The 26,288-nt window shown below is 43.5% G+C and overlaps 2 protein-coding genes across 2 annotated transcripts; both read right to left on the bottom strand.

Annotated features, from left to right (window-relative positions):
- Window positions 1-582: 582 nt before the first annotated feature.
- On the bottom strand, window positions 583-14,675 carry PLCXD2 (phosphatidylinositol specific phospholipase C X domain containing 2). Its single transcript, XM_041464071.1, has 4 exons — window positions 14,521-14,675; window positions 4,595-5,055; window positions 3,155-3,396; window positions 583-746 (listed from the first exon to the last, which is right to left on the bottom strand). Exons 1-4 carry the CDS (start codon window positions 14,600-14,602, stop codon window positions 590-592), a joined length of 942 nt encoding a protein of 313 aa, XP_041320005.1. The 5' UTR covers window positions 14,603-14,675; the 3' UTR covers window positions 583-589.
- A 1,207-nt stretch (window positions 14,676-15,882) lies between these two features.
- On the bottom strand, window positions 15,883-24,712 carry LOC121351735 (translation initiation factor IF-2-like). The gene is made up of 2 exons (XM_041464106.1): window positions 24,237-24,712; window positions 15,883-16,488 (listed from the first exon to the last, which is right to left on the bottom strand). The coding sequence occupies exons 1-2, from the start codon at window positions 24,710-24,712 to the stop codon at window positions 16,215-16,217; spliced, it is 750 nt and encodes a 249-aa protein (XP_041320040.1). The 3' UTR covers window positions 15,883-16,214.
- Window positions 24,713-26,288: the final 1,576 nt, after the last annotated feature.

The following is a 26,288-nucleotide window of genomic DNA, read 5'->3' as shown; positions in this document are numbered from 1 at the left end:
AGGACAGTTTGGATATTTTAACACAGTGTTAACACCTTCCTCCTGAACAACAGCAGTATTGTCTCTTCAAGTAAGTCAGAGGTAGTGTCTTAAACAGCATAATGAACAGAGCAGCAGCCTCCAGCTGAGCCCAGTTATGCCAGAGGTGGCCCAAGAACAATGTCACCTGGCCAGCCTGGTCACACTGTCATGGGATCAGCAGTGATGCCTGGAGTGAGCCCTGGCCATGGGAAGCAGGCAGGATGCACACACAGGGGCGCTGGGAGTACAGTCACCAAGGAGATGCATGCCACAATGGGGTACATCTGCTCCAGAGGCCAGCCCCTGCCAGCAGCAGATGTGTGCACAGCTCAGCCAAACAGAGCACGCACGCACAGACACACGGACACAGCAGCACGCACACAGCACTCGGCTCACTCAGGTCCACACAACTCAAGGACCTGGCTGTACGTGACGTTTAACCACGTTTCCTCTAGGAAACTTTTTTTCATAAAGAGAGATTACAATAGGTTTCACTTGACAAGTAAAACATTAAGCATAGTTCAAAGATGTCCACTGAGGAGCACATGTGGAACACAGCAATCAGGATTTAAGTTGCAGATTCGTCCTCTTCCAAAAGAAGGTCATTCAATGCAATAACTGTAGCAGCAAAATCAACCAGCTCCACAAAGTCTGATGTAATTATGTTAACACCCATAACACCAGGCTTCTGTGCTTTCACCCAATTCAAAATCATGGGCAGGTTCCTAAAGAAATTGAAATAAAGAAAATTAAACATTTTAAAAGAGGCACTTTTCTATACATACTCCACTCATTTCAAACACAACACGCTGTTTACAAAATATATTATGTCATATTTGTGACAGGGCTGTCACCCTAAACGCAATTGGCTGATGAGTGCTTGACACAGCACATGATCATTAGCTATCAAACAGAGATATTGGTCAGTCATCAATCCCAACTAGCAGGCATACAAAACCCCTCTATATTCACTAGGTAGTCTGTGCTTCAGGATTTAACACTACACTACAATTTTCTCCACCGTGGATTGTTTACACCCAAGTACACGTTAAGTCAAATGCTCAGTTTCACAGCAGACCTGGCCCAAGATGCTCCCTTCCCCCCTCTGCCCTCAGAGCAGGCAGGAAAAAAGTTGTTGGAGGCAGCAGAACTGCATTTCTCCCAAACTCTCTCCAGCCTCCAGACACACGCAGAGGAATGGGGTCAAGGAAACCAAACCTAGAATGAAGCTGCCAGCTCCATTGGGGCTGAACATACTGCTATACATCACTGTAACTGCAAAAAGGAGAGGAGTGTCAGGAACTGAGTTAAACATTGTTAGAAATTCTACCATGGGGAGAAATTTCAAGTATTTCTTGGACAACAGTGCAAGTCAGGAGTCTGCATCAGCTTTCTTGCACTCTAACATGAAACACCATGCTTTTCAGTAGTTAGACAAAAATGGCTAAATATGTTAGCATTTTTAGGTTAGTGCTGTAACATATATATATTATTTGAGAAGATGGTAGGCCAGCAAATTAGCTAACAGGATGATGAAGAGAAAAAAGCAAACCCAAAAAACTTAAAGCCACCTCACTCCTGATGAATCAGGACAATAAAAAAAACGTATCAAGAACTATGAGTGAAGGCATAACTACTGCCAAGGGAGACACCAGACTTCAGGCAGCTAAGTGTGACTTGTTGCAAGTCTCCTTTAGCAAGAGCTGAGAACATTTAAATATTCAATTCCAGGGCAAAATTTCCATACAATAAGGCAGTCATCTACATAAAACTGCAAGGACAGATTTGCATATCAGCTAGGTTGTGCAAATGCACACAAGCAATCACACCTATGCAAACAGCAGCACCTTTCTGCAACTTTCTGTTTAGTGGTAAACAAGTGGTGAGGATGAGGCAAAGGGCTGGACTGAAGGCAGGCTTCCCGCTAACAGTGGCTGAGAGCACAGATGTGTGCCAGGAGTCCCTCGAAACAGAGTTGCTCGCCCATTCCAGGAAATGCAACGATCCTCTGGCAGCTTTGGCGCAGGAATTCCGCCCGGCGCTGGCGCGGGGGCCCCGCCGGCCGCGGCGCTCGCAGGCTCTCAGCGCCGCCTGCTGCCGAGCGGGCCGGCACGGCCGCGGCCCCGACACCGAGCCCACGGGGCCCGGGCCGGACTCACGCCTCTGAACACGAACGGCACTGAAAATGCCGAGATTTATACCTAACCTGCCATTTTCTTATTCACAGAATCACTGAGTGGCCTGGGTTGTAAAGGACCTTAAATATCGTCGCATTCCAACAGCCCGTGCAAACGGTTTGCAGGGACGCCTTCCACGAGACCAGGCTGCTCAGAGCCTGACCCAACGCGGCCTTGAACACTTCCAGGGAATGGAGCATCCACAAATTCTCCAGGCAACCTGTACCAGGGCCCCACCACCCTCAGAGTAAAGATTTCTTCCTAATATCCAAGAGGACTTTTACAGTTCTGGTAATTTTTAGCAAACAGGCTACAAGGTGGTAATTCCATAAAAACTATCCTGGTCATGCTGTTAATGCTATTAAAAATCACTGGCACTCTGTGCTAATCAAAGCAAAACCCTCTTACAGTGACCTTACTCACAGGGAAACTAATTGTACAATGGTCAGTGGTATTTAAAAAAGTCAAATGGTCAACCTAATTTTTGAAAAACCTCCCCCCAGCCCCCTTAAAAAACAAGGTGAAATACTGCCCTAGGTCATACATCTCTGGCCGTTAGTGAAATTACTGAGACATTTGTATGGACAAATGCAAAACTAAGTCCAGAAGCAATTTTCCTCTGTGGCACAAGCTTTTTCCACCCCTGCTTAAATACAACTTCAGCCAGTTTGAAATGAATTACTGGTTTGAAGCCACACATCCATACTACATTTTACAAAATCATATCACATTCCAAAAGTTCAGATTACCAGGAAACACATATATCCTGTTCCTTTATTACCTGCACTAAGTATTTTCAATAACTGTAAATATCTCTCATGAACAACAGTACTGAGCAAAATGGAATGCTTTCAGCAAGCCTAAGCAAACACTTCCTAGTTTCTCTCTTGCTCGGTGCCTCTTTCAACACGAGACATGTTAGGTAAAGAACTGAGACAATCAAGACAAGTCCTTACCTATGAACAAGTGTGTTCTTCAGACCACGAATCAGATGCCGTGCAATCGTTTTCACTTGAGGTGTGAGAATTGCTTGAGATACATGGAAAGTCCCATAACGACTTCGTTCCCCAAGAGTGGTCTCCAGGAACTGGAGCAGTTTGTGCACATTAGTTGTATTAGCCCATGGTGCTGGCATTTTATTACCTGGCCACAGGAAGGGATATTCCTGATACAAAGGGTGGTGGTAAAATATGAGAACCTAAGAGAACAAAAAAAAAAAAAGAAAAAAAAAACAAAACAAAACCAAAACAAGTCACAAGTATTATGTTTTTATTTACACAGGCTGCTGCATTGGTTTCTGTTCATACAGTACTGTTGCACCTAGCATAGCAGCGAAGAGGACCAAGCAAAAAGGTTGCTCTTGAGTCATGAGTGTCAGTTTATTTGTTGCACTATAGCCAAAGGAGATTGAGATCATTTTGTTCAGCTTTGAGGATAGGATTGCTTTAGGCTTTATGGGTCATCAGCTTAAAATGACAAAGTTGCCTCTGTCATTTAAAGAGCTCACCTTAAAAGCATTGCAACTTCTTAATGCCAGAAAATACTATATCTGTACTTGAAGGTACATTTTAGCAGCCTTGCCATCTTCTGAATACCTCCTTCTAAGAGGGCAAAGCTTGCTGGGCTGATTGACACATGACAAACATACTGCCATCATGCTCACACTTGCTGCATGAGAAACCAAAGCCAGTCCTGCTGTCAGCAAAACCGTGAAATCCAAAGTTAGTATTTTTTACCTTGTAAGGTGCTTCTCTACAGCACAAAGAGGGAACATTTTCTACAAGCACCCACACTCACAGAAGATTATTCTTGAAGCCCAACATTGATAGCACCAGTTCAGAACAATTCCTCAAGGCCTCATTTCCAGTTCAAGAATTATGTGCTGCTGCTGAAACCCTTTTCTGTTCTCAGATTTTGTAAACCTATGGGAGCAGCTGCCACAGAGAAGAGGCATTAACCTCACTTCTGCAGATCTGGATGGCTGCAAAGGAGGTAAGAAATTCAGTCCATACCTTAGTCATGCTAAAGCTTATATGCTTCACACTGGCTAGAAAGACAACAGTTAATAAAATCCTCAGCAACACAAGTCTGCATTACGTGCCCTTCCAGAAAACCCTCTGTAAGGAGCACAAGGCTCCAAGGACACTTTAGTTTGATTATTTAACAAATGTGCTTCGGAGCAGGACAGACTGGCCACACCACAGATGAGGGGATACACAGCGGCATGTAAATGAAGGAAAACATGCACACTACATAGAGGAGGCCCTAGTGGGCTTTAACTTGACCATCAGCAGCATCCTTGGTCCTATATCTGAGAGTGGGAGCTATACCTGGCTTGTCTCTTTAAAATCTTAACATTTTGCGTCTGAAAAAAACATCAAACATCCATTCCTTACCTGGTGTTTCTTCTCCCACATGTACAGTAGCGTCACATATTCTACACATTCAACACAACAAAGTTTGGATTCAAATGCTGAGTGGATCCTGTTGATCAAGAAGTGGTGATGGCTGTCATCCATGGCATAGAAATGATTGAAATCCAAGAAGATTACTTCCTTGGGGTGCTGCTCAAGAAAACTATTCATCTCCTTCAGCCCATCCCATACTTTGATGCCAAACAAGCCATGTATGAAGTAAATCTCTTGTCCTATTTCCCCAGGTTTGGAAGATACACGAAGATCAAAGTAGCGGATCCCGCCTTCCAACTGCTCTTTGAAAGTCAAATTTTGAGTCACTGACCATTTCTTCATGATCTTTCTAACCAAGGAAATTCTGGCCAAACGTTTGATGGCTGTTGCTTGGTCTGGTCCCACTGGAGATTTGTCATCAACCCAGTAGCTGAAAGAATCATGTGATCCTAGAAAAAAGCCGAGAAAAATTGATTTCAGAAAAAGTGACTATCCCGTAACACATGTACCCATGGGCCCCAAAAACTGAACAAAGTCCTACAAGTGTGACAGGGGTGCAGAAGCATTATGCTCATGTCTGAGTCTTTCAGACTATCCTTTACACCTTACTTTTCCCGGACAGTATAACAAGACTTAAGCATAAGGTCTTCAATTTGAACTGCTTTCTTTCATACACTCCCAATTTCAATGCTCTCTGAACACCAGAAAACAAACATTTGTGGTGAAGGGAAACCTCCTACTAACCTTCCTTCACAAACTACAAATCAACCCCCAAAGCTTTCCCAGAGCCTGGTACATGACTGATCTAGGATGAGACTCCAGAATAATTTTAGAAATCGGAGTTTTTATTTCCACCAGGTATATCCAACTGTAACCTTACACGCCAAACATCTTGGAACAGGTGTCTTTAGTCACTTAATGGACTGAGGCATCTGCACCTGCACATGCCTTACCAGCACATCTCACTTCAGCCCCGAGATGGCAGATAAATGAGTAGTAGTTCCAACAGTGGGCAATGACTGGCTGGACTCAGACGTGGAACAATTGAACACACCACCAGTCACAGTGTGGATGGATACCAAGTTCATGTCAAACAAATTCATGAACATGTCTTTTACCTGGCATGCTTTTGAGTGACCAAAGGCATGGTGAACAGAAAATTAATCAAAAAAGTATAACCAACAATCAAAATCATCAGTCCCAACTGCATATTGGGAAAATAATGCACATCCAAAAAAGCTCCTGTAACACAACCTTCGCAGAGAAACTATCTCCAATATAAAATTTTTGCTTATTAGAAAAACCTCCCATTGAAAATTCAGTAGTAAATAGGAAAAAAAACCTGAGAAGTAACAAAGCTCCAAAATAAAAGTTTCAGAGTGAATGAAATACCCCTACCATAACCAAGTCAGCAACAGAACAAAGAGTAAAAAGGCAGTGTATTTTGGTCTGCACCATACCAGAACAACATAAAGCAAAGACTGGCAGAAGCTGATCAACCACAGACCGGGGTTTACCAAGGATTTGTGATCATTTGCACCAGGTACCAGCAATCTAGCCAAGAAGCTGTAGCTGCTCCAGGCTCACCTTCCTTGTGAAGCTCCAGCCAGCAAAAACACTATTAGGAGCTCTAACAGCCCTTGCTACCCTTTGTCTTCAAGACAGGAGAGAGAGTTTGTCCATTAAGCCAAACCCCACCTGCTATCTGTGCTGAAGTGTAGAGAAAGCGTCTTCACTCAAGGAGCGCATTTTCCAGCTGCCCCAGGGTACAGTGACCCAGCACCTGTGTTTTACATTCCTGCATGCTTGCCCCTGCTTCTAGGACTATGCTTTTCTCAGGTTTCCTCCTCTACCTCAGTCTGCAGCTCTTTGAAATCCCAATCTGTCATGTCCAATCTCAAAATAACATTTGAGGCATTCACAGACTCCTTTATCCAAAGCTTTTATTCCTGTACCAGTGCTCATTTGAACACTGATGCATTTTTTGTGATGCAAGATCAGAGCTACAACAAGATTATGATCTTAATTGGATTATCTTGTCGGCATTTTTAATCCAGATGAAAGAACAGCCTGTGCATAAACTAAACATCTCTTCTCAATAACCTTGAATGCACTCTGTTTCCATGGATTTCAACTAGTTCAAAACCAGTGAACAGGTAGTGTGAAGATTAGTTTTCAAGCTTTACAAATGAACACTAAAACTAATTCTGACCAATTCTCCATGAATTCTTCACAACATTTGTATAAGTGGGTCTCTGTTAGGGCATGCCATTCAGTCTTCTAGACAGAAGGGAGAAGTGCCAAAGATGCCATCTAAAGCAACTTTTTAGTACCTGTCCCAGTAAACTACATCACGAAGTGGCTGGAAGCAACACCTAGATTTTTTCCCCCATCTCCATATATGCAACCCCAAACAAAATCCAGGAGCAAACATCTAGTGAAAACATTTCAGAAGCCATATGATGCTACAAACTGTAGTTTACAGATATTTGGGTTTTATCTACCTCCCTGTACAGCAGAATGAGTCATTCAAGCTTCTACAATATTTGGAAAGTAGACTTTAATCACAAGGGACTTGCCTTCCGCCTTGGAATTAGTAGCTCTGCACAAAGAAACCTTTCACTTGGTTGTGGTTTTTGTTAGTTTTTTTTCCTAGTTCTTAATTCTATAAATTTTTATTGTTTTCTTCTGTTTAGGTCATTGTAGAAGATGGTTTAACATTGTAGCATAATGACATAAGAAATATTTTCATATTAACTACGACAGTGCAGCATCCTTGAGACCTACAGGAGTCACTCGAACCATTATGCTCCCTCACACTGATAAATCTGACTTACAAAGGAATAAGAATTTTATCTTGCCACTAATATACTGTTGTCACCTCAGAGTTGTCTAAGTAAATCTGAACCAAAGAACAACTAATTCTCCTAATTCTGATAATTCACTTTGCAGCTACAAAAGTCTTTATAGTTTCACAATTACAAGGCACTTTTAAGGATACAAAGAGCAAATTTTCTCCCTGCACTACCACAAACCAAATTCTATTTATAGCCTAGCACCAGAAAGCAGTATCAAAAAAGAAAAAAAATCCACAAAAAACCCAAACAAGTCACCACATTGCAACTTTTTCAACACATACTTTAAAAACTGCACTCCTTAACAGGAAACTGAACTATGTGTGACATGCTTCTATAGTTAGAGAAGATCCTATGAACTCCTGCCCCATTTTTTCCCAAAAGCCTAGGAAATGGAGCTTTGCTCCTACACTGAAGTCAATTTGTATACCTAGATATAACCAAGAGGAACACTAATTGCATTTGCAAAACATATCCTCCTTTTCACTGTTGGTATCACATCACCTTCTAAGGAGGACAGAGGAGCATCACCAATGTTGTCAATCATTCTATGATCAATACTGAGGCTGGAAAGACAGCCCAAGTCCAGTTGGGTCTTCAGTGGTCATTTAAAAAGGCCAGTCACCAATATCTAGGCCAAACCTGGACCCACAATGTTTTGACTCTGTCAAAAAACTGAAACCCTGCAGCAACAGCACTGGATACTTGTGGGGCTGTGGAGAAAAAGCAAGGCGAAGACCCACACCATCCACCAGACCATTCTTTAAGATCACTGTGATATACTACCAGCTCAGGCACTGCCTTTTAACATAGCTTAGCTGTGATGTTAAGTACGTGCTAAGCTGATTGCATCAAGATGTCAGAATAATCCCTGGTCTCCTTTGCTCTATCCCTAAACTCATAAAGAGTCTTGCCATTCTGTTGCTATGGCAGGAGCAAAGCTGCTTGCTGATACATGTGATACAGCATGGCTTCTTTTTGAAAAAGCATAACCTAAACCAACCCAAATCTGTAAAACTGCAAAGGCAAAAGGCAGAGCCTACATGGCAAGAATGGAGCAGACCAGCCCCATTTTGTCAGGAGCTCAGTGTAAGAGCTGCCTAAGCAGATTCTCAATTCATGTCTGACACAAGGATGTGTGAAGGTGCTTGGACATTGCCCAGCGACAGCAGCAAGGCTGGCAGTTCCTGGACAGAGCAAGAACCACAAAACTCTCACAGCAACACACACTGTAAAGTCTTTTCCATGTGTAAAAAATCCCTCACCATCTGTTGTTCCCCACCACACAAATGATGGGCATTGCCGCAAATTATGCTGAGTACTTTTCTTGGGGAAAAAAAGCATCCTCAAGAATTATTGAAGCAAGACATTTCACACGATTATTAACAACTTAAATATAAATAGCACACTCTTCAGTAAAGCTATTCCTTAAACCTATTGATTATGGACAAAGCAACTAACAAAACTAGGTATTTATAACCTCCACCTCACCCACTGAGAAGTCAAAAGGCAGAGATGAGCCAAGAAAATTTATCTTAATTGTCCTTTAGGTAAGGAGAGGCCAGAAGTCCAGCCTGAACTGCCTCAAAAGCATGTTCCTACATGTTCAGGACATGGAATCGCTGTACACAAGACCGGATTAGCATTCAGACAGCAAACCTTACTGAGCTGCTCCAGTGACATGGCATCAGACTGGTGCTCAGCCCATCCCAAAACCGAGTCAGGCACAGGCAATACAATGAAGAGATCACGATTTGCCAATTGCTTCTAACTGGGTGAAGATGTGCAGCACCAAGCAGCAAGCATTAAATTTAATCATGAAAGAGATTGCACATTCAAAGACAAATTAGGGGACTGCTAATCAGCTGTCAGCTTTATTTCTGTTTCATTGCTTTCATCTGACAAAGACTGGCAGCTTCAAGGAAAGAAGTCACACGCCATCAAATGCTCAGATATTTAACTATCAAAAGCTGTGTTATAGTTAGAATAATATTATATAGGTATCTTCCAGATGCCAGACTTAAAATTATTAGACCTCTTAATTTTATCCCAGTAATTGCAACTGTGGATTAAATTTCATTCATACCTTTAAACGTCTTTTTTTTTGCTTATACTAATTCCTCAAGTTAATTTTATGTTAAACAGCTCACTTTTCAGTTCAATTTATATGTTAAATAGATTGTATTTCACTGTTCAGGATGACTTCTTGTTGAAGCCCTTGTGCTGACTGTTAGACAGCAGACTTTTATCATCACATTTGCAGTAAAATCTAACTTCCCAGTGCATTTATTGTCATGCTACTTACTCACAGATAGTCAAAGTAACCCATGGTGGAGCTGAAACAAATGACACTGATCAACAGAATGTTATCAAGCCTCCAATGTCAACAAATACCAGCTATAGCTGTTCACTCTCAAGACCAGTGACAGAACTCAGGAAACAGCACAAAGCTGAGTCGGGAGGCTTACACTGGATCTTGGGAAAAGGTTCTTCACCCATATGGTGGCTGAACAGTGGAACAGAGAAGTGGTCACAGCACCAAGCCTGTCCAAGTTCAAGCAGTGTTTGGCACAGGGTGTGACTCTTGGGGGTGTCCTGTGCAGGGCCCAGTTGGACTTGATGATCCGGTGGGTCCCTTCCAGCTCAGCATATTCTATGATTCTGTAGCATTTGGTAACATCTTTTGAATTCACGTAATACTTCCTGCAAATACTGCGGAGGCATAGGGATTAGCATCATGTCACCAACCCCTTGTAAATTTACCTTCATGGAATATTAAAAATATGATTATACAGCATGTAAAGTGCAGAGATCTTCCAACATAGAAGATTAACTGTTCATTGTCTATCACTCAAAAACAAGATGAAACTCATGGGGTATTTTGGATACAAACATCTCAGCATACTGCAAGCCTCCCTGGTTCCAAGGCTGTGGACTAGTCAGAAGCAGCAGCTCATGACACTTTCTGCAAACATCTGGCCAACCAAGAAGCAACAAATTAAAGCACAAGGGCAGACAAGGGTGATGTGAGTAAGCTTAAATAGATCTGAATAAGCTGGATTGATCTTTACATTAATACATAACAGGTTGAATATTGCAAGACACAAATGTTTAACATAGCATGAAGTGAAGAAGCAAGGTCAAAAGAACACACCTGTTTCTTTAAAAGCATTACAGGGTCACTTATGACCAAAGAATCACCTGAGCTGTAGTGACGCTTAACTTCTTAGCACAAGCTTTGCTAACTAGACAAAGTACATTCCCCACACGTTACAAACCACTGCACATGACACAGCACAGCAGGCATTACACAGCCAAGATGGGCAGAAGAACAGCAACCAAGCTCCAAAAACACAGGATGTAAGTGCTAGCGACTCAAGGCTATCCCACTGATGTTCTTTTAAATCAGATGTCCTGTGTGTGCCAAAACTGAGGGAAAAACAGGATAAGAAAAAGTGCCTCTCAAAGTCTAGAAGTCCTCAGAATTCAGGTCATTAACAATCCAGATTTTCTTATTAGAAGATTAACATCTTAAAAGTTCATCACTAATGAAAAGCACATAGTTCATACTAACTTGTCCAGCAAAAGGAGATGACACAGAAATAAGAAACATCCTATTGATAATCAATTATCTACAACTATAGAGATGAGTATATTTTAAGAAACCTACAAGAATCCTTTAGATATTCTTAATGCAGTCCCATTAAGAAAGACAAATCCTAGTACAGACCAAATCCTCTTAGGAAAACTCCCTCTCTCTGTACAAGAGCTACCCTGATTTCCCCCACTGCCCCTTTCAGGCAGTGCAATGGGATGCAAGAGCTTAAAGACAACCTAAAAATGTCAGACACAATGTCAGAGTAGTTTGCATTTCTTTCCAGACAGAAGAAATCCTTTGGGCACTGGCTGGACTTATTGCCATTGAAGGTTAAGGTCACTTAGCAATGATTTCTCATTTATCAACATTCTCAGCTGTCTGCAATGGGAATGCAAGAAAGACACAGCATGTCTCTACCATCTCAAAGCCTGACTGGATCCACATGCTCAAAAAGGAAAAAACCCTTCAGCTTAGAGTCCTAAACTCCTCTTTTTTGACCACTCAGAACTGAGTGGACCAAGGGTTCATTCTCTTCTGAGAAAGCTATAGAGAAATTTTTATTACATTCTTTATTACATTCTAGTACTTTTCCCTCTTTCTAGGAAAAAACCCTTCAGCTTAGAGTCCTAAACTCCTCTTTTTTGACCACTCAGAACTGAGTGGACCAAGGGTTCATTCTCTTCTGAGAAAGCTATAGAGAAATTTTTATTACATTCTAGTTACTTTCCCCTCTTTTAGCATCTTTGCTGGAAAAGCAGGCAAACTTTCACAACATGGAAAGAGAGCAACAACCATTTATATCAACATTATGACTAGTTTTCTCCATTGGAAGTAAAACTTTGGCATGTTCTGCACTCATTTATCGTTCACATCTCTCCTTGGAGATCAGTGAAAAGTCAAGTTGAAGACATTTTACCAGACTCATTTACCAGACACACTTAAGTCCCTCTCAAGGGTACAGATTTTAATAAGTCACAGGAAGAAATTTTTTCCAGAAAAAAAAAAACCCAGATTAATTAGGACCTTCACATACTGTCTGAAGAAAAATTTGTAGCATTTCAAGAGTAATTTGGTTTTGGCTAAACAGATGACAGAAGTTCTTTAAAAAGAGAACCCTTAAGACTGGCTTTTCAGGGGAACTCCTGTACAGACCCAGTGTCTGCCAGACCAGTTCCTCACAGAGAGACATACAAAAAGAATACTTGGTTACTTAAGAATAGTGGAACAACTTCCATCAAATGTTCTCACCAGTCTAACAGTCTGGATAGTTGAACAGCCTCTCTAAAAATATTTGAGAGTTGCTGTTACAATCAAATAGCCTAACAAGGTAATAAAATAACTTGTCTCTTCAGAAAATTCAGCATTTACAAATCATACTCAACATCATTATACTTATCCAGATACTTTATTCTGGTGGTTACCACCTGATTCATTGGTAGATGTGAACTAAATTGAGAGGGAAAATAAAGCTTGGTGAAACAGAACATACATCTTATATTTTTTCCCTTTGAGCTTCAGCCCAACACATGGCCAGTTCAGATGATTCAATGATCCTTTTAATGAGAACTCCAAAGGAATACCGTTTGGGAGGAGGATGCAGCCTCAAGGTCTCCACCACTCCTCAGCACACACGTCCACAGCCCACACCAGCCCATAAACAAATAAACAAGAAAATCATAGCATTAGCAAGTTCAGCAGCTCACCTCAAGGTCAGGCAGACAAAGAAGAAACACCCAATCCAGTCAGAGCCTAGTGGCCAGCTCTCAACTGGACAGCACTTGCTGGTTCTTCTTTTCAGAACCATTTTGGCTCTGCTTAGCCAACTCCAAGTCAAGCAGCTCACAGGGCTCTTACGGAGCAGCTACGCTGTCAGGAGAGCAGAGTTGGCCAGTTGGTGGATGGGAAGATGGCATCCTATCCAGAAGATGCTCAGGGCCTCATCACCTCCAAGTGCTGGAACCTGGCACATGAGGACAGTCACACTACTGCACCAACTCAGTCACTTACAGCAGGTTATCAACACAGGAAACAACACTCCATGCCTTCCGTCTCCCCTTTAAGCTGAACCACGGGCTTGGCCAGCAGGGCTGCTCCTTGTTAAGGCTGCCTACCAGCTGTATTTCTAAAGCTTTGTTTTCCAGGGATGATGATTTCATAGTACTTTGATCATTTAATCAAAATCAGGAAGCTTCTTACTGAGACTCTTGGGATGAACTTCTCAGAGAAGGGCAGAAACAGCAGCACACTGTGATGTGGCAAGTTTTGGGCTAGTCATACTGACACTGCCATGAACAAACTATGGAAAGTTATTATATTACAAGAGAGTGTGTGTGTCATAGGGGGAATTAGGCAGCTTGACTATGCTATAGTTTGGAGCAGCAAAGATTTACTATTTCAGAAGTGCAAGGATACATCTCTCCTTGGGGATCAGTGAACAGTCAAGTTGAAGACACTTAACCAACTGTTTTGAGTCTCCAGTATGCTCTTGTTCTGGCCATATTCAGGTCCATATGATTTTCTCCGTTAAAAAAAAAAAATGTTTCTGGGACTGTAAATCCCATTTTTTATGTCAGCTCTGGCTACCTACAACCCAGCATCCCACAGGAAACTCCTCAGCCATTGTCCAACCCGATGCTGACAGAAATGGCTCCACATTCCAAATGCTCTGCACGACTTAGAAATAAGATTCTGGCCAGCCATCCACATGCTTTCTGAGGAAGCAAGAACACACCAGCTGGGATCACTAGAAGATGACACAAGAGGCCCTGTACACCACCAGAAGCCACAGGTGGAGAGCTGTCCCACCTCTCCATGGAAAGGCAGCCTGCACATTGCGAGCAGCAGAACACTCTGCTGAGTGTGACATTTGGCTCTAGGTGTATCAGTGGTTGAAAAACTGGCTTCTGATGGCAAAAGCTACCTTACCTTTCAAATCAGCCTTAGATACATCAAGTTTGACCTACAATACAAACATCTTTACTTCAAAAATTTTGAAAAAGAACTCTTACACCCTTAAAGATGCCATATAATGGTCTGGGTTGGGAGGGAGCCTGAAGATCACATAGTTCCAAGCCCTTTGACACGAGCAGGAACACTCCTCACGAGAGCAGGTTGCTCAGAGCCCCACCTCAGCACATAAACCTCCAGATTTGATTTGATAAACCTCCAGGTGCTGGGTGAACGCAGCCAAGCCATTCTCCCCATCCGACTTCACTCTTACTTAAAGCATCTGCAAACGCTCAGGTCACAGCTGCCTTTTCTACAGGCAGTGAAAGCAGCGGGTCAGTGGTCAGCGTCTCACAGCAGTATTTACGGGAGATAAGCCCGCCATTCTCTGCTGCGATGGACAGGGCTCCTTTCAGCCCCAGCACCTCATTACGGGGGACGCGACGCCGCGGCCGAGGCGACTCCCCCACCACCGCCCGGGCAGCCCCGGCCCCGCACACCCCGTCCCGCCCTACCCGGGATGGCGAGGTTGGAGAGCGGCAGGGAGCGCAGTGAGGGCGGTAGCGAGCCCATCCAGTCGGCGTTGCCATCGGCCATGGCCCCCACGGCGCCGCCCCGCCGGCGCTCCTTCTCGGCTGGCAGGCGGCGGGGCCAGGCCCGCAGGGCCGGAGCGGCGCTGGCACCGCCGCCCTTATGTAACCGGGGTGACCTCACGGGGCACGGCGGCTCACCATTGGCCGCTGCCCCGGCCCCGCCCCCGGCCGCGCGCCCCGGCGGGGTTGGTGGGCAGGGATTGCGGCGTCCATGGAATCTCGGCGGGCTGGGTCAGGTGCGGCGTACGGCGGGGCTCTGCTCCCACCGCCCTGCTCCAGCAGGGACAGCTCGGGGCACACGGCACAGAATGGCATTCTGACGGGGCTGGTGTGCCGCCAGTATGCCACCCCGTGCGTGCAATCTGCTCTAGTGCCCTGTTCTGCACGGGAAGAAAGCTCTTTCTCGTGTTCAGCTGGAGCCTCCTGGGAATCAGTTTCTGCCCATGGCCTCTGGTCCTGTTGCTGGGCTCCACTGAGCAGAGCCTGGCTCCATCCTGTTGCCTCCCTCCCTTCAGATGCTGATGGACATTGACAGGTCCCCTCTCAGGCTGCTCCAGACCAAACACGCCCAGCTCCCTCAGCTGATGCACATCAGAGTCCCGAAAAATTCATCCATTCACTCTACCGTAGCACCTGAGAGCTACCCCTGACACAGAGGGCCAGCACCTTGGTTTTATGGTGCTGGCAGGTGAGTTAAGTGTGTTATCTGGAGAGATTTACACACTGTCTGGCAAGAGCCAACACCGCAGCAGAAGATTTAAGGAGCAAGATAACACAGGATCAATCCCCCACCACCTGCTCTTCCACAATTCCCTTTCCCTGACAGTCTCACACTTGACCTTTCACTGCATTTGGTTGTTGGAGAAAGAATTTTCTCCAAAATAATTTCTGGATTTGCCATGATACACAAAATCGATCTTCTAAGATACACTTTTCCTCCCTTGCATTCTTACGTGACTTCGAAGGATAATGCTTTGTGAGCAAGTTTTCTTAACTGCTCCTTAAAAATATGTATAAACATACTATTTCCCTACTCTTCCCATAGGATATAGAGATGACCAGGTATACAACATTGAGACCTACCCAATCACCTTAGTGGAAAAAAAAAAACAACCAAAACAAAACAAAACAAAAAAAAAAAAACCAAAACAAAAAACCACAAAACCACAAATGTAATTCTGAAAGATAATTTTTCACTGTCAAGTTACTAAAGGCTGAATACAAAACACCAAAGATAAGTATTTTGGAAGTCCTCTGTTTTGTCTGTAAGGAAGTATTTTTTATTTAAGCAGATATTTTTCATTTGATATATTACAGTTTGCAAATTATTCACAGAATACTTTAATTGATATACAGTGAAACTGCTGATTGAACTGTATATTTAAAGTATACATAAACTTAATGTATTTGTACATACACATTAACTATATATTTTCATAGAATTGTTATAGGCAACAACCAGATCAGGCCAATCAATAATTTGAGAAAGCCAGCTTAAAATAAAAAGGAAATAGATTTTATTTCGCGAATCAAAATACAATCTCTGCGAGCCACAGTCAAAGGGACAGCGTTGAGCCCGGGACTCGGCACTGGGTGAACACAGTTCTGACCCCCTCTCACATCAGATCTGTGGAGTTCACAAAGTTCGTATGGTGAGCCGTGGTTATATACTGTTTTTCTTGCCCGGAGCTAGGTTTCTTTTGTTTCTTTCTCTTTCTCTGAATATTCATGCGGTCCCCATCCTGTCCGCTGTTGGAAGAACTCTGAGTAGACAGAACAGTGTCCGGGGAGGGATTCGAATATTCACGTAGTGCTCTGTCCTCCGTCAGGTGTTGGAGGAATCCCGTCTCCTGCTCGGACAAAGCTGCCTTGGGACAAACAATGCCACATCTGGGAACCAATACATGTAAAGTTTGAGTTATGGGAACCGAGCATTCACACGCTAGTCCAGAGCTGTCCTCGGTCCTTACTGGCCGATGATGGCTTGAGCGCTCTGAGACTCGCTCAGAATTTCCATAGGAGCTACTCCCTTCACTTGCTAATTTGGACTCTTATTCAGTGAACAGCTGTGTGTGCTGCAATCTAGTGAGGTAACCAATTTCCCAACCCTTGTGTAAGGTTTCTAAAACCTGGGTGCTTTCTGTAACATATTCTAAAGCGTGATTCGATATATATTTCCCTAAGTATGAATATATTTATCATATTTATATGAGCACAAAGTTAACACATTTATTGCAGAATACAACCAGATTGCGATCTCCTTCCATGAGTCAGTATTTTTCTTCTCAAGGAAGCCAACAAAGACATTTTGCTTTTAGATCTTTGATACTGAAGAGGCTTAAACTCAGTGCAATTTGTATTACAAAATTTTCACAAGGCACTCCTGACCCTCACACTCGAGGAAGAACATGGAAGGTAGGTTCTGCATGCATTCCATTGTTCTGCAGCCCTGCTCCCCCTTCCCATTAAGACCACACTTGGCCCAATGTAGGAGACAGCAGGGTACGCTCTTCAAAGCCATGTGTATGAGACCATGAACATTTTCTCTTCTAAATAAATTTTTACCTTCAACTAAGAGAGTGGTTATGTTATGCAGGATCTCCAAACAGTCCCTACCCCTGCAAGTGTATCTCCTTTAAATATCTCTTCTGCTGTACGTTATTCACTCTTGTGAGAAACAACTGCTCACTTAAAAAACTTAAAAAGGTTTATTAAACCTTAACAAAATACAACAAAAGGACTACATAAGGAAAAATTCATCCTTGTGGATACCACGTGGCCAGTTCAAGATGGATGCTCAGTCTTTTATACCCCTGGGGTTGCATCAACCAGCCCTGGCCCCTCCCAAAGTCTGTCAGTCATCTCTTCTTTGCCATTTATCAGTGGAGACTGCTTTCTTGTAACTTGATTGAGATCAGATGTTGCCATGTCTCACCCCCCAAGCAACAAACTTTTCCATTCCCAGCTGCCCCAGGTAAGGGACACACGTGCATGCCTTCTCTGTACCTGTCCTAGACAACCCCGGCTGTCTGATGGCAACAATACAGAGAGGGGGAAAAGGGAACTATGGGGAGAACAGAGGACATCTAAACTACAATAACATAACTATACATCACTAAAGCTTTTCTTAATATTCACACAATTGTTATCCCTTATTTGAGAGAGCCAATCATTTCATTATCCATCTATAACACTCTCTCATGCTTCCACTTTTGCAGCTTGTGGCTGTCCAGGGAAAGAGCACTTGTGAATACCTTGCGTGCAGCTGGCAACCACAGCTGTGCCAAGTGTAGCTTTCCAGGATGAGATAGCCTTGCAGTTCAGAGGTAACCACTTCACAGAGGTTGGTATGTACCCAGGGACATCTTTGTGCCTTTGGGCAGGGAAACTGTAAACACTTAAGTCTAGAACCAAAACTGTTAAAGCTGACAACTGACACAGTACTGCTGGGTGTCCTTGCCAGGCCCCATCCTGCATTTCTGACAATTTCTCGTCTCTCAAAGGACGTAAAGATGGGGTGTGTTTGACAGGCAACAGAGTCTGAAGAGGAACAGGAGGATGTGCTCTGACATGGGAGAAGGAATCTAATCACATCTGCCAAGAGAGTAGGTCTTAGCAGTCCTCTGCCATCAGATCAGCTAGAAAAGAGGGGTCTACAGCTGAAGCAGGAAGAATCTCAAACCTTCTCTCCTCACAGCCTCCCCAAAACCTCTGAGCATTTGCCATCATTCTTTATGGTACTGGAGAATGTGACAGCATCGGGGTACTTCCGTGCTACCACAGTGCAGTGACTTTCTCCCTTGTGCACAGGTAGTTTCAGCATCCCCAGGCTATGATGTGCAGGATGAGCACGCCCTGGCTCTTGTGGTTAAGACAGTATCTAGATCTCCAACGTGCAAAGAACATTTAGACTGTGTGGGACACCACCAGCTCGCAACCAGAGTGGTAAGGGAAGAAGGACATACATCCATTCAGCATTGTGGGGTGAGACCTCAGCTGTGAGCATCAGATGTGGTGCACAGACACTTGCCAGCAGTAATGTTATATGTGATTTAGAATAATTCATGCTTACGTGAAATATACGGGGAAGATGTTATGTTTGTAAGAAATATTCTTAAAGGTTTCAAACACACAAGCTGAGGAGATTGCTTCACAAAATTGCTGCAGCAGGCAGCAGGGAGAAGGATCTAATTAGCAAATGAATGGAAGTAGCTCCACGAAGATGGGCCCTTCTCCAGGACGGTCCAGGAAACACCCAAGCGATGAATACTCGGTAAGCATCTCCGATCAAGAGAGCCAGAGCCATCAGGAGCACACATCTCAATGCGGGTTAGGTACTCGATGATTGGCATACCTTGCTTCCCGGACATGGTTTTGTTCAGGTCAACACAGAGAAAAGAAACTACATGAATATGTGAAGCCGTGATAAGAAGAAAAGAGGCTCTGCCTCAGGCAGAATGAACTGTATAAAAACTACCCAGACAAGGACAGCCTTTGTGAACAGAGGGGATCCGGTGCGGTAGAGGTCGGATCAGTGTTCACCTAGCGCCGATCCTGGGCTTGATTGTGCTATTGATTTTATACAGCGTTTATTTCCACGAATTACTAATTACATTCCTGACAAGACATATATCGGTCGCAAAATAAAATCTATCTTTATTAATTATTAATTTGGCTTTTAATCAATTTTTACCTATAACAGTAACCACTAGCAAAACTTTCTTGTGGTCCAAAAAACCCTTCCTTTTCTAAGGAAGAAGAGTATTAAATTACCTGTTGCTTCCACAAAACCTCAATCTCTTTCCATCTACACAAAACTTTGTAATTTTCTTCTGTAATCAGTACCAAACATTGCAAGCATGACCATTAAATGAGATAGCCAGAGGGAACAAATGGCATTAATAATACAATTTTATTTTCCAGAGACTAAACTCACAAATTATGTAGGGTCTTGTCACTTGATACCATTCAAATGCTCCACTGCAAGCAAGTGTTTAAGTGGCTGCAAATAAAAATGCCTAAGCAGACAGGGAAAACACCACATTATTGACATTTTTTTTGTTCTGTATCAAGACTAGTAGGTTGTTGTATTTTTCCATGTTGCTGGAGCATTCCCATATGAATCACATTCAGCAATGAGGATAGCCTGACTAAAACTTTACTATCAATTTTTCCCCACAGATTATACAGTCACATTTGTGCCTTATGTGGATTTACAGAGAACTCAGCTATTCCCTTTTGCCTGGGTGCAGAGCACAAGCCAATGTCACAGGCAGCCCAAACAACCTAGCAGCTCAAATTCCACTCCCATCCTCCTAACCCTCCTGTTTCAAATGCACAGTAAAAAGATTAGTTGTGCAGACCAGGCTGATGCTATTTATATGGTTTTCACTGTTAGCCAATTCCAAACACACAAATGTGGTTTATTTCAATTTTAACATCTGCTCTGCCATATACAGAACATAAATCCAGAACAATGAACTTTTAAAAGAGCTTTAAAGGAACTGAAAATAAGCTGATAATGTCAGGTGCTACAGGGAGCTTAGCCTCTTTCTCCTTACCACACTGAGTACCCTGATAACACGTCCCATTCTTAAACAGGCCACATTTACACTGTTAGAAAACTTTCTGTTAATGTTTTAAAAATCATCCTTTTCAGCCCAAAGTCTACAGTGCCATGTAAATTCCAAATCCTTACAATGCAATTTATCAGCAGGCAAGAGATCAGTAAGTTATTGGAACAGCTTCTGTGTCTTCTGTGTGTTTGAAAGGTCACTTTGCTGCTGATGAGAAGAAAACTGCAGGATTCATTTGCAGAGAGAGAAGCTAATTGCTAAACATTTCATGTAAATATACTCACACTCTTCCAAGCTGTTCATTACCATTTTTACTGTCACTGCAATGGAATAATTTAACATCTCAAACCATCAGACACACTCAATCACAAAGCTCTGCAGACATCACTGCATTTAAAACACTTCTTTCAAGTGCACCACAAGCAGTGGTGTACATTTTCCATTTTACATCAAGTCAGAAAACCACTGTTACTGTCACAGTTTTTGCACTTCCTAAGCCCACTGCAAATACTTAGATTTCTATCATACAAAATATACCCTATGTAATATTGACTTCCCCTTCCTTTTCTGCCCACCACTCATAGCCTCACTGTCAGTTCTATCAATATATTGCCTGCTTCTCACTCTCCCTTTGTTTGCTGTGAGCCAAGCCCTGGCATCTGCAAGCCTTATGTTTGACAATAGTGAGCTATTCAATTCTTTGTTTACACCACACGAGGGTGTTTCAGGCTGTGCTGCATGCCAGAATCAATCTGGAAGTCACCCCGTTTGGAAAGGAACCAAGGGGCAAACAGATACATTACTTTTCCACTGATTAAAAGTTTTATCAGGGCAAACTGGTACAGGAGAAAGGAAAGGGAAAAGATGAAGCATCATAAACTAGAAAACAGATCAAAGAGGAATTTTAAAGATGTAATCAGATGTTTCCTGAAATCAAATACCCTTTACTGTGGACTTCCCTATCCTTCCCTGAGCTTTGTCTTGTCCTTAAAGAATAATTTCAAATATAATATGATTTCATATTATTGCTATTAAAATCTCCTTAGACAGGATTAAGCAATCATTATCCCCCTACACAGCTTTTCAGGAGCTTTCCTTTGGTTTATTGGTCAAAAGTTAATTGCAGAGTCAGGAAGAATTGCTTACTAACATAATAAATAAAAGCAAATTTCTCCTTTGTATCCTGCTTCTTCTGGAGTCAAAGCATTACAGATCCTTCTAATGTTTGCCACTTCTAACATGTGGTGGCTCTAAATCCAGCAAAGACCATGCAAACAATACCCTGTGCTGGTTAGCAGGTATAATTTCTGTGCACAGCTTTATCAAGCAAACACAGACACAGAAACAAAGCTGGAGCAATTCTCAAGGCTTTCAACACAGCTGCAAGGAGGAGAACATTCCTGAAAAGAGAAAACTCCATACGTTTGTATTAAGATGGGCGAAACAGCCTATCCCAGGAAATCCCAAGTGACAAAGCCTATTATCAGCCACTGTTATCTAAAGCCTGGCACTGGGATGGCTGGGGAGTCCGTGCTCTCCCACAGCCTGCTCCCAGGCACTGCCACACCTCTGCCTGCATTCCAGTTACTGGAGCACACCGTGCAAACTAGTTTATAGGAGTGCTTCTTAAATAAACAAGCCAAGCTTAATTAATTTACAGGACCAAAAGATGCCTTGTAATTGAAGCTGCTGCACTACTGTTTAAAAAGGATGTGTGATTCAGAGTGAGGCAAAAGGTAATTCAGGGGGATTAAGGCTTGGGATGGCTCAGGTGTGCCAGGAGCAGGGCATCCTCTAAGCTCAGAGCTGTCCTCTCTCTTGTCAGAGAGCTGGAAGCCAGGCTGAGGACACCTGTCTGCTCCACACATCCTATGGGCTTAGGGGTGGCAGCCTTTCCTGGACCTCCATCAGCAGGACCCAGCACCACCTGGGTACAACAGGCAGGAATACACACCACAGAGTGCTGGGAAGGGTCACTCACTCCACTGACTTCACAAGGCACATTAGCAACTGCTAACAAATACTGAGAACAAATTCCTTCCTTTCGTGACTTTCCCCCCTCACCCTGTAGCATTCACTATCTTCTGCTACCTCAGTAGCAGAAGAAAACCACTTGTGCATAAAACCAGCTAGCTGCTTAGCTTTCCAGTGCGTTGTGTTTATGGCTGTATAACGCAGGTATTAAAGACCATACACAGCAGGTCCAGCTAGTTTCATTACATGTTATTATGTGACCTCTGATTCTGACTTGGGTCTGCTTTACAGGTTTTATTATGTCATGGATTTGCATTTAGCAATGTGGTTTTGGTTGAGGTAGAGTTTATTCTTTGCATAGTATCTGGTATGGAGATTTATAAGCTAGTGTTTTGGATTTATGGTAAAAACAGTGTGGATAATGCAGAGATATTTCCATTACTGCTGAGCAGTGCTTACACAATGTCAAAGCTTTTCTGCCTCCCACCCTGAAATAAATGGGCAGGAGATCTTACTCCTTTTTAATGCCTTTATTAAAGAGATTCAGCTCAGGTGGGGAGAAATCGACAGGTCGCGCCGCTGCTGCCAGGAGTGGCATGGAGGAGGAGGAGGATGATGATGCAGCTTTGTCCGCTGGTCTGCAGGCAGAGCTGGGGACTCCGTCCTCATGAGAGATTAGGAGAGTCCACCTTTTCGGGCCAATACCTCGGGTCCTCTCTCTAGTCAACATCCTTTCAGGTCAGGGTGAGAAGCAAAAAGGATCCAAGCAGGCACTGGACTACGCGCCCATCCTTAGACATCACCTAGGTCCCCTAATTCTATGTTGGCTCGTTGTTTTTAGGGGTTTTTGTGAAAATTTGTAAGATTTAGTGCAATGCATTTCTCATCTGCATACTAGCTCTGATGCCACTCCCATTCTCCTGGTACTGCAGGGTCCGGGTGTCGCTCCCTGGCAAGCACCAGGGGGACACTGGCTAATCACCAACCATTAACAGGCAATTGAAGAACTCTTAACAATGAAGCTAACTTAACAGCAACTGGTCCAACCGGTTTTAACTCTGCAACCTTAAACAAAAATAGATAACTTTTTATTCATAACAACCCCACCACTGAGTGGGCTGGGGCTGCTCAAGGAGTTGTGAGGTGACACAATTGGGACAGCTGGCCCCAAGTGATGTCCCACACCATATGGTGTCATGTTTGGAATATAAAGCTAGGGAAGAAGAAAGAAGAGGGAGACATTGAGAGTGATTGTATTTTGCCTTCCAATTCATCGTTACACTTGATGGAGTCTGGCTTTCCTGTAATTGACTGAACACATGCCTGCCCATATGAAGCAGTGAATATTTTCCTTGTTTCTCTTTGATAGTGTGCAGCTTTTGCTTTCCCTATTAAACTGTCTTTATCTCAGCCCATGATTTTTCTCACTTTATTCTTCCAGTTCTCTCTGCACCCTACTGGTGGAAGTGATCTGCCAGCTGAGGTTAAACCATAACAAACGATTAAGACTCTCTTTAAAAAATCTTCATCCACACAGCAAGCTTTGAATGTTTTCCACTTAGAGAAAAGTTTTAATCTAATACTCCCATAGCCACCTTCAAGCATCTGATCTGTCCTGGTAACTTGATCTGGCCAAATAATTCCAGAGTTGACAGAACCCAAGTCCAAGCCAATGATTCCAGCTTTCATAGCGGGGCAGCAGCTGCCAAAAATAATCACTGAATCGTAGAATGGTCTGGGTTTAAAGAAATCCCAAAGTTATCATCAAGCTCCAATCCCTCTACCATAGGCAGGAACATTTTCCACTAGACAAGGTTGCTCAATGCCCCATCCAGCCAGGCCTTGAACACTTCCAGGGATGGGACAGCTGAAATTGCTGCAGTTGAGTAGGTTTTTTTTGTTTGGGTTGTTTTTTGTTTGTTTGTTTGTTCTTTGTTTTGTTTTGGGTTTTTTTTTTTTTTTCCTTTAAGGGAGGGGTCAATTTTGAAGTAAATTACAATTCTCGAGTAAACGATATGTTCCATTCTTACCCTGGTGAGGAGCAGACAGAGGCAAACAGAAACATAAACCATCCTACACCAAATTTACCTGCAGAAAACCAGGACGACGGGGCTGGCACGGGGGGAATCTCCTCCCTCGGGTCCCAATCCGCTGGCTGCCCCTTTCCCTGTTCCTTTTCTGAAGCCGGCAGAGGAGCGCAGGCACCCTCGTCGCGCCCGTCCCTGCGCCCCGGGGCGGGGAGCGACAGTGCCGCGCTCCGCCGGTGGGACGGGAACGGGCAGGGACAGGGCGGGACGAGAGGCGGAGCGGGCAGGGACAGGGCGGGACGAGAGGCGGAGCGGGCAGGGACAGGGCGGGACGAGAGGCGGAGCGGGCCCGCTGGCCGGGCTGCGGCACCACCTGCTGGGGAGAGGCGGGAGCACGGCCGCCGTGCCCGCCCGGGCGGCCCGGGAGAGGCTGGAAGCGCCGCGGGCAGAGCGGCTCTCCCGGGTACCCTGCGGAGAGCGGCAGCCTGCGGGGATGGGCGCTCGGGGAGCGGCGCTCCCCGCAGGAAGCGGTGACATCCGTGAGTGCTGCTCGCGGTCAGAGGGAAGCCAGAACCCCAGAAGCAGCCGTGGGGATCAGAATACCCGAGATAATAAAATAGCCCCCTTTGGTGTGCATGCTATGGACAGTCATCGTCGTCTAATGATAAGGAGGAACGTCCTCACTCTCCACATCCCTTCGAATATTGTTATCCATCTGTTTGGGTGGTATTTTTTTTTTTGTTTGTTTGTTTGTTTTTTCGTTGTGTTTTTTTTTGGTGTGGGTTTTTTTTTTTTTTTTTTTTTTTGTGGGTTTTTTTGTTGTTTTTTTGGTTTTTTTTTGGTGTTTTTTTTTGTTACTGTTTTTTTGGTTTTTTTGTGGGTTTTTTCCAATTTGTTTTTTTTTTTTAAGGCAAACAACCTGCCTTCTTTTGCAGTGATGGATCATGTGACAAAAGTTAAATCACTGTGCTTCTACAACACAGACAAGAAATGCTCAAATTAACATTGACCCTTCCAGGCATATAAGGTCGGTATGGTTTTGTAGGAAACAAAGTGTTTTCTATTCAGCACAGATGATGGATTTAGAACTGCTTGTACTACAACATAAATAATACAATGAACTACTCTAAAAAAGGTCTGTTAGATCATTCTTTCCAGTAAGCCATTCATTTAATCTAAAGTTCTAGGAAATACAGTGTTCTGAAACCTGACACTCATTGACCAGTGTTTAGCAGTAAATAAAGCAAATCCCATTCCTAGGTCAGAATATCAGTTTTAAGCCTGACATGATTGAAATTAGCTCATTTGCATTAATTACAGAAATACCATTGTGGTAACAATACATTTCCAAACAAGCTTAGAGGGACGGTTTCTTGGCTGCCTGAAGGTACCACAATTGCTGCCAAAAGCAGGGCTCCTCCTGCAGCTCTGGTGCCTTGCACTGGTGATCACACAGCTGCTGACCTGGCTGAGAGCTGTGCAGAGGGCCAAGCCCAGCCCACCCTCTGCACCATCATTTATTCATCAGTGTCAATATGAGGAAATCTGTAGCTTGGGCAGGAACAGGGGGAAGACTGGATCATCTCTTTCACAGGCTTAAGCCATCTGGGAAACTACCACTGAGGTCTTGGAAAATGTGAAGATAGCAAGTGATGGAAGCTCATTAAGACCAAAGAAAAATAAAATTATTACATTATTTTTTTTTCCTTCACGTATACTGTAAATATAATTCCTGAAAAGCAGACTTAAAAGTATTATTTCAAAGGCATAGCACTTCCAAAAGGACTAGAATTTTCCATTGTCTTTAGGCTTGCTTCAGTCCTTAAGTCTCTGGACCAAAACTGACTTTCTTGTGACTTCACCGATGACAGCTGGGACTTCTTTGCATACACTTGTACCAGGGCTGGTGATCTTTCATCTCACCAAGCACCCTCCATGATCCAGTGCTGCAATCTTGTGCCAAGAGTTGCAGGTTATTTTCTGTCTGTGTATGGTGCTGATTCTTTCTTTTGGTTTCACAGTGATAGAAAATTATATGTTGGGTTATGTTAGTCCACAGTAAAAATAAATAACTGCAAGAACAGCTCGTGTAGGTCTCAAAATCTTGTGTTCA

This window comes from Pyrgilauda ruficollis, unplaced genomic scaffold, assembly GCF_017590135.1.
Source record: "Pyrgilauda ruficollis isolate IOZ18807 unplaced genomic scaffold, ASM1759013v1 scaffold17, whole genome shotgun sequence".
Lineage (NCBI taxonomy): Eukaryota > Metazoa > Chordata > Aves > Passeriformes > Passeridae > Pyrgilauda > Pyrgilauda ruficollis.
Note: the sequence above shows the minus strand (reverse complement) of the source record. Positions and strands in the feature narration are given on the sequence as shown.